At 44.7% G+C, this 13,872-nt stretch overlaps 1 protein-coding gene across 3 annotated transcripts in view; it reads right to left on the reverse strand.

The window, feature by feature from the left end:
- Positions 1-5,059: 5,059 nt before the first annotated feature.
- The window catches only part of IFT52 (intraflagellar transport 52), a 32,508-nt gene continuing 23,695 nt past the window's right edge, over positions 5,060-13,872 (reverse strand). For all 3 annotated transcript variants that reach the window (XM_061209268.1, XM_061209270.1, XM_061209269.1), the window contains 4 exons: positions 10,488-10,575; positions 9,393-9,501; positions 7,151-7,296; positions 5,060-5,338 (listed from right to left, as the gene is read on the reverse strand). In XM_061209268.1, coding sequence (XP_061065251.1) covers positions 5,291-5,338; positions 7,151-7,296; positions 9,393-9,501; positions 10,488-10,575 — 391 coding nt within the window. In that variant the 3' untranslated portion in view covers positions 5,060-5,290. The remainder of the gene's footprint in view (positions 5,339-7,150; positions 7,297-9,392; positions 9,502-10,487; positions 10,576-13,872) is intronic.

Genomic DNA, 13,872 nt, shown 5'->3' on the forward strand with positions numbered 1-13,872 from the left:
GGCTGCTGGGCTGTGGAACTCCCGGAGACTTTCCCCGCGACGCGGTCTCGCCCGCTGACCCGGCCGGCCCCGCGCCCTCTGAGCCATACTCCCTGGGAGCCTGATGGTGAGAGGACGGGTGAAAGGCCCAGGGGAGGAGAGGGAGCAGGGCAGGTACGTCGCCGGCCTCCGACACTATGGCGGTCACGGCCCGAAGCCCGGTTGACCCCCTTCTACCTCGAGCCGTCCCTGACTCGCCGTGTGGCTCAGCAAGCCCTGCACAAGCCCCTAACACTGCAAGTTTCCTTCACGCTATTTGTCACCGTCAGCGACTCTTACGAGGTTAATTTCTCTCTCGGATTGTGAGCTGCAGGAGCGCAACCCTAGGATGAAACATTAGTGGGCTTCGTGTTAAAATTTGGTATAAGCAAGATTTATTACTCTTTTTAAAGTATATATTTCTTCCTGTCTCTTGAAGGCAGCGGAAGAAATTAATAACATTGGTTGCAGAAAGAGGAACTGAATGGCTAAAGAGGGTGAAATTCTCTTTCAACATCCTTCAGCGCCGTGCTTACGTATGTATTACCTAAAATTTTTTAAATTAAAAAAATTTAAATTTCCTTAAGGCATACGTAGCGCTCTAGGACCTTTTATGGGAGAGTTTGAAAACCTCTCATACATGATTTTATGAATAAGAAGTAACTTAGCAAAAGCCACACAATGGATCTATGATCTATCATAAGATACTGCAAGTTTTCCTCCGTGCTCTTGGGGGAGGAGAGACCTTTTGTCACCATACATCTCTCTCATTATGTTATCACCTCTTCGTTTTGTTTTTTTTTTTAAGATTTATTTACTTATTATTTATTTTTGGCTGCATAGGGTCTTAGTTGTGGCACACCGGCTCTTCATTGCGGCCTGCAGGCTTCTCTCTAGCTGGGAGGTGCGGGTTTTCTCTCTCTAGTTGTGGCGCGCAGGCTCCAGAGAGCGTGGGCTCTGTAGTTTGTGGCACGCGGGCTCTCTAGTTGAGGTGTGAGAGCTCAGTACTTGTGGCCCGTGGGCTTAGTTGCCCTGCGGCATGTGGGATCTTAGTTCCCCAGGCCAGGGATCGAACTGGCGTCCCCTGCATTGCAAGGTGGATTCTCTACCACTGGGCCACCAGGGAAGTCCCTCCTCTTCGTTTTTTTTTTTAAATAAATAAATTTATTTATTTATGACTGTGTTGGGTCTTCATTGCTGAGCGCGGGCTTTCTCTAGTTGTGGCACATGGGCTCAGTAGTTGTGGCTTGCGGGCTCTAGAGCTCAGGCTCAGTAGTTGTGGCACACGGGCTTAGTTGCTCTACGGCATGTGGGATCTTCCTGGGCCAGGGATCGAACCCATGTCCCTTGCATTGGCAGGCAGATTCTTAACCACTGTGCCACCAGGGAAGCCCTTTCCTCTTCGTTTTGATACTAACATTTCTCTGATGAGAGATTTTTTGAGTTCAACAAATAAAGTCTCCAACAATTTTTTTTTTTTCGTTGCTACCTGCTAGGACTGGTACTATCACTTTATTGTTGTTTTGTGTGTATGTGTGTGTGTTTTTTTTAGAGTGAAGTTGAAACATTTGTTCGAGTCAGTTAACTTTTTCATCTCAAGTGGCATATGTGCCAGAAAAAGGATGTGCACATAGGTGAACAGCATCTGGGATAAAGGGCTCATGTTTGAATTTAAAAACAGCCCTGCTCGTTATCTTAACCAATTGTTTAGACTTAACTTCACTAATAGTGGACCAATCTGACATTATACATAGCATCACCTATGAAATATTCTTGCCAAAAATGTTTAATTCAAAGCTAGCCTTTTATGTCTAACTTCCAGTATGCAGGAAATAAAGGAGATAAAGGGACAAGTTAATAGACATCAGATAAATCTAGAATGTGGGACACCTAATTTAGTCTCTTCAAAAAGTCAATGTCATTTAAAAAAAAAGGAAAGAAAAAGGAACAAAAGAAAGAGGTAGGGAGACTGTGTATTGGATTTAAAGAGACTAAAGAGACAAATCCAATATGTGAAACTTGACAGGGTCCTGGATTGAAAAAACATCTATAAAACATTTTGGGGACAGTTGGGAGACATCTGAATAAATATTAAATATTAGATATAATGGTGTATTGTAGTTATACAATGATGTATATTAAGGGGTAAAGTATTATAATGTGAAATTTAATTTCAGATGTTCAGTAAGAAAAATACACACATAAAGTATATATGGCAATATGTTAACTTTTGAAAGTAGGTGGTGGGTACCGGTGTTTATTGTACTATTCTTACCACTTTTCTGTATGTTTCAAGTTTTTCATAAGAAGTTGGGGAAAAACATACATCCTTGCCACAAGTCACCCATAGATGAAGGGGAAAAGGCGGCTGACGCATGGTAGGACAGGCCTTGCTCCCTCCGAGGAACCTTCTCGAGTCAGGAGTGTGGGGGAAGAAGCTGTTAGCAGGCAGGCAGTGCTCCTCTGGACCTAGGTCTCCCTAGTCCTCTGTGTCCCAGTTGGAAAGTGAAGTTGGATTAGATTCAGATCCAAAAAGTTCCTTCTAAAATTGTAGGTATGGGACTTCTCTGGTGGCGCAGTGGTTAAGAATCCGCCTGCCAATGCAGCGGACATGGATTTGAGCCCTGGTCTGGGAAGGATCCTACATGCCACGGAGCAACTAAGCCTGCGAGCCACAACTACTGAGCCCGCGCGCCACAACTACTGAAGCCCATGTGCCTAGAGCCCGTGCTTTGCAACAAGAGAAACCACTGCAATGAGAAGCCCGCGCACCGCAACAAAGAGCAGCCCCCGCTCGCCACAACTAAAAGCCCACGCACAGCAATGAAGACCCAACGCAGCCAAAAATAAATAAATAAAATAAGTAAATTTATAAAAAGATAAAAAATAAAATTGTAGATACAAAGAACAGAGTAGTGGTTACCAGAGGGGAAGAGGCAGAGGGGAGGGCAAAATGGATAAAAGGGATCAACTGTGTGGTGACAGATGGAAACTAAAGTTTTGATGGTGAGCACACTGTAGGAAATAGAGAAGTAGAAATGTAATGTACACATGAAACATAGAATGTTATACACCAGTGTTACCTCAATAAAAAATAAAATTGTAGTTATCTATTGCGTAACAGTTTATTCCAAATTAATGGCTTAAAACTGCCATTTTATTATGTTCATAGATTCTGTGGGTCAGGAACTCAGGAAGGTCAGAGCAGGGACAGCTTGTCTCTGCTCCATGATGTCTGGGAACTCAGCTAGGACAACTCAGAAGACTAGGGGTGACTTCACGTTTGGAGTCCTCTTCATTCACGTGTTTAGCAGGTGATGCTCGTATAGGTTGCGACCTCGGGCTGTTGGCCAGAACATCTATACATGGCATATCCACGTAGCCTATCCAGGTGGCTGCAGACTTGTATGGAGGCTCCGAGTGCCCCAAGTGAACCAGGCAGAAGCTGTATAGCCTTCTATGACCTAGCCTCAGAAGTCACAGTGTCAGTAACATAGTGCCAGATTGAGAGGGAGGGAACAGATCTCACCTCTCAATGGCAGGAGAACCAAAACCACAGTGTAAGAGAAGAGCACATGGGATGGGAGGTAATGGTTGAGCACATTTTTGGAATGTATTCCAAATACATTTCCATGAGACTCCCTGCTGTTCCACAGCTGCTTGTTCTCAGCTGGCCCCCAGGTTCTGCCCTTTGAGCAAAGTGGCCTCCCCCATCCCTAACACTGTGTTCTGGCTTGGCTACTCTGAATAAGCCCTGCACTAGGGCTTCAGTGTGAGAGAATGGAAGCCTACAGAGCTTTAACATGAATAAATCATTTGAAATTCAAGATGTGACTTGAGCCTTTCTTCCCAAGGTTTTAAATTTCCAAAAATGTATAAAATAGATAACTAATGAGAACCTACTATATAGCACAGGGAACTCTACTGAATGCTCTGTGGTGACCTAAATGGGAAGGAAATCTAAAAAAGAGGAGATATATGTATACGTATAACTATTCACTTGGCTGTACAGCAGAAACTAACACAACACTGTAAAGCAACTATACTCCAATAAAAATTTTAAAAAATGAACTTCCAAAAATGTTAATTCCTCGACAGGCTATTTTCCTGGCTTCAATTATCAACTCCATGTGAACAACTCAGATCTTGAGACTGGACATCTTTCCTAAGCCTTAGTTAGGTATTTCTAGCTATTTACTGGTTATTACCACTTGCACGAATTGCCATTGTCTCAACTGGTTCTTATGCTCTGAAACAGCTCGCCCTTCAGAATCCCCGTCTTCCAAAAACTCCACCACTGTCCCGGGCAATCAGGCTCAAAATCTTGCCAACCTGACCTCTAACGCCCAGACCAAATCTATTTCAGAATGCCACCTTTCCTACAACAGCATCTTAAATCCACGCTCTCGTTACTTCCTCTTGGAGTTATATGACGCTCCCCCTAAGGGCCTTCCTTCCAAAGTTCTATCTTTACAGAACCCACCAGCTAAGCTATTCCCGTTGCACCATATCCCTTACACACTGGCAGCAGTTCTGCAATCTTCTATCTGGCTTTCAGGCTTTCCCCAAAGCTGGTTCCCAGTGTATCCAGTACATTTGCACAATGCACAAATGCTGTGCATTTCCACATCAACTGCTCCATTCAAGCAGGTACAGTCTCTCCCGTTGTCCTTGGGACAGATGATCACATTTTGTCCTGCATTATAACCTAAAATGATGATAGAACTGAGTGGTTCAGGAGCTCAGAGGAGAGGGACAAAGTGTGGGTGAAGGCAACAGCCTCCAAATGGTTGTGCCTGTGTGCAGCTGGGAGATGAAGGAGTGAGTGAGCTATGTAAGGAAGATACCTATCAACTATATTACCTTTCTCATTAGGTACAGTGGGGCAAACAGACTGTGGGTTAAGTTTGTTTTCTATCCTTTTGAGCTAGTCCAAAAGCTGTACAGTATTCATAAGCTTGAGAGTTACTTATGCTTCTGATAAAAGAGACTCAAATCTAGAACTGGAGTCGAAAGAAAAGACTTCAATGAGAGACTGATGCATAAATTAAAAAAGTACAGATTCAAACAGATTTAATTTAAAAAATGGAACATATCTTACAGAAGTTAGAAATGTTATCCCTCTCTGGGCACTATAGAAGATGCACAGACCTTCCACAGCTCATAGAAGAAAGACTGTATAGACAATTTTGATAAAGAATTGAGGGACAAATCAAAAAGAGTTTATAAAGAGAGAATCAGGAGGCAGAAAATGCTTGAAGAGGCTTGGTCCTCAGAAATTGTTCTGGAATGCCGTTTCACTTGTATCAACATCATGTTCCTGGATGAGGGAATAAGACATAGAATTTTAGAATTTCAGTTCAAAACCTGAAATGTGAATTCTTTGTTGTTTTGGACTTTGATTAGAGATTCTAAATCATCATTAATTGGGACACATAGGTAATCTCTGGGCTTTAAGGCTAAATCCAGCCCAAGGATTAAGTTTTCAAGACCAGGACAGGGCTTTGACCACAGCCCACCACCCACCGTGAGGAGTGGGGAGCAAATACATTTGAAGGTACTGATGCAGACACCACACCAGACTTCTTACCTTGGCCTTAGGGGCCTGACCCTGCCTTGCCACCAAGGTAAGTACTGTTGGGAATCTACCTGGCCCCCATCCCACATTTCAGTGCTGAGCAAGTATACCAATACCTTGCCTCTGAGTTGCTTTCCTGGTACTGATCTCAGAGCACTCTAATTGCCCAGATGTTCCTGTCTCGCTCACTGCACGTAGCTCAGGCAGACAGCAAGGACTGCATTCACTGCCACAGCCCTGACATCTAGCACCGTGCCGGCACATACGAGGCATATATTATAGTATAAGTACCCAGCAGAGCCAGACCCCGCCAGTAGTGGCTCAGATCCTAATCAGTCTTTCTGTTCAGCATCTAAAATCCTGTGTGTGTGTGTGTGTGTGTGTGTGTGTATGAAAAATGGACTTTCTCTTTATACTGTTTTATAGTCCTTTCCCCCCACCCCATTTACTCTATCATGAATGTCTTCCTAAGTCCTTAAACATCCTTCTAAACATTCTTAATCTTATGGATGCACCCTAGATACTTAACTAGTTCCCTACTGATGAAAGTTTTTCTTCTATTAAAACAATGCTTCACTGAGCATCCTGACTGGTAAATCTACACACATTCAGGAATATATATATATATATTCTGGCCATGCCACATGGCATGCAGGATCTTAGTTCCCCACCCAGGGATTGAATCTGTGCCCCCTGCAGTGGAAGTGTGGAGTCTTAACCACTGGACCGCCAGGGAAATCCCAGGATTATATTATTAAGACAAATGCTAAGCATTAGAATTGCTGGGTCAAAGGTATACATATATATATTTAGGGCTTCTGAACGATATTATAAAAAATATCTCCATAAAAGTGGAACCAGCTTATTCTCTCATCAGTAGTATATAAATGAATGCCCATTTACCAACCTTGGTTGGACATTTAATTTTAGAAATCCTGTCCAGGGATAGGCAAGATGAAGGCCAGGCATAATTTTTAAGTTCTTGGTCCTCAGCCCTGGGCAAGAGGATTTCTAACATAAGGTGCTGACCTCACGTCCTGCTGCCCCATCCTTGGTTCAGTTATCTCCAGCCACACAGGCATTACTGCTGTCCCTCAAACAAGCCAGGCAGAGCCCAGCCTTAGGGACTCTGCACAGGTCTTCTGCCTGGGACACTTGTCCCCCAGCTATCTCCATGGCCAACTCCCTCAACACCTTCACGTCTTTGCTCCCATGTCAGCTTTGTAGTGTGGCCTATCCTGACCACCCTATTTAATATCACCACATTCAGCACACTGATCCCTCTGACCCTGCTCTATTTTTTAATAGCGCTTATCATCTCCTAGCATCCTATGCGATTTACTTATATATTACGTTTATTGTTTACTGTCTCCTCCAGCTAGATATACGTCCCATATGTGCAGGGAACATCGTCTGTTTTGTTCACCTAGTAGATAGAGAAATGCCTGCAGAATGAATGAATGAATGAATGGCATAGAACACGAGAAGTCCAGTTTATGGATGATATCACCACTGGAAGGACTCCCACTTGAGTGGGTCTTCTGGGTTCTATACCTGGTTCAATTTCTTGAATTCCACCACTTGGAAGAAGATGTGCTCGAGGATATGTTTGGCATCTTGCTGGTCCTTTGGTAGTTTATTGGTGACTCCAAGGATGTCACCACACTTCCTGATGTAGAATTCCAGGTCTTCTTCAGTACCTAAGCACAGTTGGGGCAGTTAGATTCACCCTTGACTCTGCCCTTCCCCAAGTACAGACTTACTGTGGTTTGGGTATCCCTGTCAGGTTCCTACATCTCTCAAGATCACTGACCTCTCCCTTGGGTAATGTGACCAAAGGACTTAAACAGTGACAAACTGTAGAGATCTCTGATGTGCTGTTTTTGTAAATTAGGACAAAAGTGTGACACTCCTGATTAGAATAAAGCTAGCCAGGTTCTGGCTCCCTATTACCAGATCTGGCATTCCTACATTACAAAGAACAGGAGCAACCAGCAGGGAATCAAATTACCATTCTCTGATTGCCGCAAGGATCACTGTGTGAAGGACATATGGGTATTTTATTTTATTTATATTATTTATTAAAAAAATTTTTTTGGCCACACCGTGCAGCTTGCAGGATCTCAGTTCCCTGACCAGGGATCGAACCCACGCCCCCAGCAGTGGAAGCGTGGAGTCTTAACCACTGTATTGCCAGGGAAGTCCCAGGGGTATTTTAAATAGCATTTATTATAGCAATATTATAGGAAAGGAAATAAAAGAAAGAAAAAATCATCCATAATTCTCTGTGTAACCATCCCCAGCCCTGTATCAAGGATGGACAGCCATTACTGCCCTACTTACACTATACTGTAATTTCTTTTCTTCCCCTCTGATTTGCATTTTTAAAGTTATGATAGAAATGATCTCTCACTCTAGCTCTACCCCCACCAATACTTCCTAGGGTAATTACTGCCATGTATGCCTACATGTCTACATATGTGTAAAAAAACGGGATCAAACTATAACAGTTCTGTAAGTTGCCGTCATCATTTAACGATGTAACATGGACATTTCATGTCAAAGCTTATGCTCCACATCTTTCTTTTAACAGATGTATAATATTCCACTTTGTCTCATATTTTTTTTAACCAATTCTCCTACTGATGGACTATTAGACTGTTGTCTATTTTTTGAATGCTACAATTAGTATCTCTGTATCTTTTCTGTTATGCATTTCTACTAGGATTTCTGCAGGATAAACCGCTAGAAACAGAAACGCAGGGTCAAAGGGTCTGATCCTTCACAGGTCTATTATTCCCACTGGACTAATTACTAGGTCTTGCTAATTTCTGATTGCCTAGCACCTACCACAATGCCTGGCATGGAACAGAGATGCAGTAAAGGTGTCTGACATTGAACTATTTTCATTTTTGCACATTCCTTTCTGGTCTTCGAGCACATACAGATGTTCACATAGTTGGGATCCTACTCTAAGTACAGTTTTATATCTTGCTTTCTTCATTTAGGAATCTCAGTGTCACCCCCTGGCCTTTGTAACCCTCTTTTATAATGACTACATATTGTCCCACTGATTGAATGTGGTGCAATTTACTACCATTTCCCTGTGAGTGAACACTAAGGCTATTCCCAATTGTATTTTATTTTTTAATAAGTAACATCGTAGTCATCTGTGTACCTTCATTTATCTCCCTAAGTTAGATTCCCAGGAGTGGGGTCACTGCCTCAATCTTATGTCTCTGAGTCCACGTGTACAGGCCCACCTACTGTGCTGGAGGAAGGGCATGTCAGGAGGAGCAGGGGGCCGAGAGTCAGGAGCACCACTCACCCTGCAGCTGTGCGGCCCGGAGCCTCATTTCCTCACCCACGGGTCAGGGTGGGCACACTTGACTCTCTAGAATCCCTTCCAATTTGAAGTCTCTGTAATTCTCTTGGCCCTGACTGAATTTTTTTATTCAATGGCTCCTGTGACCAATGGCCTAGATTTGCTAAGAGGCAGCCAGAGTCAGAATTCATCCTGGGGTCACCCAACAGGTCAGAACTAAAGACACACAGGAATTAAAGCTGAGACCCTGGTCTCTGCTTGGCACCATGCTCTAGCTCACTGAGCTAACTGACCCCTAGGGAAACAAGCCACATCATTCACATGAAATAAACAAAAATTGTGCTTTTATACTTCCATTGATATTCTGTTCTCCCTAAGCAAACTCTAAGCTTTCTTTCACGGCAAATCTCAGAAATTCACAATTTAATAAAACTCACAAAAGAAAACAAACAAGAATTTGACCACACTCACACTTATTGGTGATCTGAGCAAGCCGGGCCTTCTCAGAGGAGAACGTCTCATCTAAGTCAAACAGCTCCAGCGGAGGGGGTGATAATTCCCTGAAACTAGGAGGGAAAACCTAAAAGGCAATAAGGTCTTTCACGAAAGAGCACATCCAAAGCCATAACTGACGGTGATGAGACGTAAGGAAAATGAGACGGTGAACCGCCCAGCGCCCATGCCCTCCTTCCCCCCTAACCCATGAGACCACAGCAAGCAAGACGGCGGCCCAGTGCAAGCAACCCAGCAGAACCAGCTCCAAGCACACCGCCAAACTCGCCAAGCTGATGTACCGGCGCCCATTAACTCATGCAAGGACACACAGCTTGGGGTTTATCCAGCTTATTTGCATTTTGTGCAAATTTGTGTTGAACATTTGATTGCATGAGTCGTTTCTCATCTGATGATGAGTTCTTCAGGGACAGAAATTGGGGAAACAGATGTAGATTAATGTAGAAAGTGCTGAACTTATAGCCAGAATTCGCAGGTATGAAGCAGTGGTGTGCTGATAAATGTCGAGCTATCACTCAAAACAAGAGGCCTGATCTGTAGCATTTGTCATTTCCTGTTTTGTAAACGCTTCCACTGTGGCCAATTTTCAGGTTTCCAAGGTGAAGCCAACTGGCTGATAACATTCCAGAATGTGGTGGGATAAGACAATTTTGAAGGCAAGTGGAGCTCACGCTGGACTGGAGTGTTGAAAAGTAACCTACAGACACGTGACTGTCCCCTGGGCTCTCAGAACTGTGCTGTGAATCTGAGTGCCTGTGGCCTGGGGAGCTCAAAGCTTTCTAGCACAAAGCTCTTCCTCCTTTTCAGCCAGGAATTCTCATACATGCCCTTCAACCCCACAAGACAGGAAACGTTTAACAGCCAGAGAGGTCCACACCCTTGATTCCTCAGTTGGGAACTACACCAAATGGAAGTCCCTGTAGAATACTAACAGGTTTGGTCTCTATGCATGTTTCGAGCCAGAGAAACAGGACCCCATGAGGAGGCCAGCTCCACACGAGGCCAGCAACAGCGGGGCTCTGCGGCAGGATGCCCCCCCCCACACCTACTCACCGCTGGCTGAAGGGCTGGCAGCGGCGTCTCAAACTGAGGTTGGATGAGCTGGAGCGGTTCATGTTTCACGTTTAGCTGCTCGTGAGCCCTGTGTTAAGAAGAAGATAAACAAGCAGGAATCAAGATGAGACACTGATGCAAAGCACGTCTAACTGATCTCACGGTGCTCGTCTCCAACGATCAGGAGGCTCAGCACTTCGGCAAAAAAAATAAAAATCACACAAAATGTATTGTTACATGTAATGTAACGATCCTTTCAGGAATCTTCTCTACTGTAACAGACAGCATGACTTTATTGAGAACTGAAAGGGAAAGTTCATTCAAGTTTCCTATCGGGCTTCTCCTAAATAGGCTTTTAATTTTTACCCACTGGACACCGTGAATCTTGTAACTCACTGTGTCTCCTTATTTGTTTTCACCATCAAGAGACAGGAGTCAAATCTGAAGTCTGCTTCTGGCGACTGAACAGATCCACAGGATATGCACTTCTGTGTGCTCATTCACTCCACAAACATCCACTGAACACCTACTGTGTACCAGGCAGTTTTATCTGCCAGGAGTACAGCAGCAGGGGAAAAAAGCAACCAAGGCAGGCCCTCGTGGGACTGACATTCTAGCAGAAGAGAGACACACAATAAACAAAAGCCAAGATGCCAGGGATAAATAAGCATTAGGAAGAAAAGCCAATCAGGAGAGAGGGACAGAGACAGGGAAGGGGCAGGGAGTGGGGCTTTGCCAGAGCAGCCCTGCGTGAGGGGAGGGGCAGGTCAGGCAGTCTCCCTCAGAGGCGTCCCAGGCAGAGGCCAGAGCAAGGAGAAGGGGGAAAGGGGAGAGAGACATTTCCCCGGAACAGCAGGGCAGCCAGAGCAGCTGTGGCAGAGTGAGAACGGCACGAAGGAGTTAATGGAGTCAAGGGCTGACCTTCCCCCACGGTAGTTTTTTTATTGCGGCTTCCCCTTTGCCTCCGTTCTCTCAAACCTTAATTTGACCTTTTGCATCGGGGTACAGATTGTACAAGCTCTGTGACCTCCTCTGGGAATGAGGCAAATTAAAATATACTCACTCACCCAACTTAAATTGTGTGCTCATTTGTGGCCTTTCAAAATTCATCTAAGCAAGCAAATGCCAAGGGGTGTGGACAAAGTTCATGCCCGTTTCTGTGCAGGGGTGCTTTCAGAAAGGAGACAGGTCTGTGACCGCAGAAAGACGGCTAGCTGAGCTTATGCTGTCACCACCTCCACTAGTCCCAGATGCTTGGGGAGCGTCTTTCCTAGCAATGAGCAGATGATCCCCACGGACAGAAGAGAAATAACTTTTCTTGAGCATCTACCACATGCCACGTGCTGTGCCTGACCCTGTGCGAGGCACTTATTTAATGTAATCCTCAAAACCGCCCTGGACAGTGGGTGTAATCTCTTACAGAAGAGGAAACAGAGGTATAGAGTTGAAGTAGCTCCCCAAGGTCATGTGCTTAGGAAGCAACAAAGGCAAGATCAGAACTCAGACCTGGCTAATCCCTGCCAACCAGAAGCCCCGCGACTCAGTCTACCCAGATGGCAGAATTAGAGGCAGTTCTAAGCTAAAGGTCCTAGTACCCACACACAAAGAACCCTGCTGCCAAGTCCTGGCCTTGGTCATTCTAGCCATGATATTCTGTTTTCTGTCCCTAGATAGAGCTGACTGTGCTGAAGCCCTGTGTAAGTAATAAAATAAATTCCATTAAGTCTTCCCTTTCTCCACTCGGCTCACCACCTGCCCAAATCTTCCTCCTACTAGTGGCCAACATGTACTTGATGGGGGTGCGGAATGGGTGGAGAAGCTAATCTTAAAAGCAAGCAAAACCTAATCCAGAAAGATGATCAATATGGGAAAAGGGGAAGAATAAATGCCATTGCTATACACAAATCTGTGAAATGGGGCTGCTCTATATTCCAGAATACTCTGGCCTGACCTTTGCTGGTGCATTTTCACCGCCCATGTCTCACTCTCCATCCCACCATGAACTCTGAGGGCAGGGACGCCACACTGTTTGTCTCTACCTCACACCCCACAGGCATCAATAAAGACCGGCTGGACAAATGAAGTCACTTCAGAGCAATACCCTACAGCTGACATACATATTTAATGACGAATGCAATTTTTACTCAAAAAGAGAAACTGCATTCAAAAGTTGTTACATGCGAATAAAAATACCTAAGAGCTCCGCACAGAAACTGTAAACCAGTAACTCCTGCCCTTTGCTGTGGTATGAAAGACAAATACAATTAAAAGAGCCGTCCGAGCCTCTGAAACATCCACCACCTGACTCTGCCGACACTAAAATAGCAGACAGTTCCAAGCAATCTCTCATTCACACTGAAGAATGGTCGTGATGGCCTGGTCCACCTGCATCGGGGGAGAAGCGAGTCAAAACGGCAGCAGCCGGTTAGACTGGAAACAGCCAGTGGAGCAGCCTGATGGAACTTCTGTTGTTCTAAGAAAAGCCCTGAGTTAGGAGGAGAACGTCGGAGCTCAAAACCAAGCAAATGAAGAGCCAAATGTGCAGCCAGGATTTACAACCTGGCTGTCACCTGCAGGCTGCAGGTGCTGAGGGGGTGACAGAGAGGCCCTGGCAGCTCTGGGGGTGTCAGTGCTGTTCTCTTTTTTAGAGACTCTCTAACTTCCTACAGTAATAAACCTCCAGATAATTTCTTCCCAGGTTCAGGGTTAAGATTGGCTGGATTCAAATTCAGGTGCCACCGAAAACTAGCCGTGTGACCTTAAGCAACTCACTTATCTTCTCTGTGCCTCAGTGTCCTCATATGTAAAACAGGGAGAATAACTGTATTATGATTATTACATGATAAAGCAACGTACATAAAAAAATTAACATGGTGCTTGTTAGGAGTCAAGGCTAAATGCAGGTCAAATGGCAACTAGGAATGAACTTCCTTGCCTGGACATACCCTGCCTTTGCTCAGAAAGCAACCTCCCTGCAGAATGTTCTCTCCCAACACCCCAAACCATCTCCTGAAATCCTCTCACCCCTTAAAGTGCACCACCCATCAGAGGGCCAAGCAGACACAAGTCACCCAGAAATGTTTTCTGAAATCCTCAATGCCTGGCTAAAACGGCCCCTCTTTCTTAAAGCCTTCCCTGCTCACCCCAGTCAGAATCGAATTCTCTTTCCTCATTATGCTATGGCCTCCAGTTTTACAGTTCACATTTAGCATTAGATTAACCTTGCATCACAGCTTTTGTCTGTCTCCTCCATAAAACCATACACTTTAGGTACGGTGCTCAGCACAGCCAGAGCTCTATGAGTGCTTGATGACCTTGAACATAAGTACAGGGCCAGGACGTTAGACAATCATCTGTAGCTGTGCCTTCAGCCTTTGGTTTATCC

The sequence above is a fragment of the Eubalaena glacialis genome, chromosome 13, assembly GCF_028564815.1.
Source record: "Eubalaena glacialis isolate mEubGla1 chromosome 13, mEubGla1.1.hap2.+ XY, whole genome shotgun sequence".
In the NCBI taxonomy this organism is placed as follows: domain Eukaryota; kingdom Metazoa; phylum Chordata; class Mammalia; order Artiodactyla; family Balaenidae; genus Eubalaena; species Eubalaena glacialis.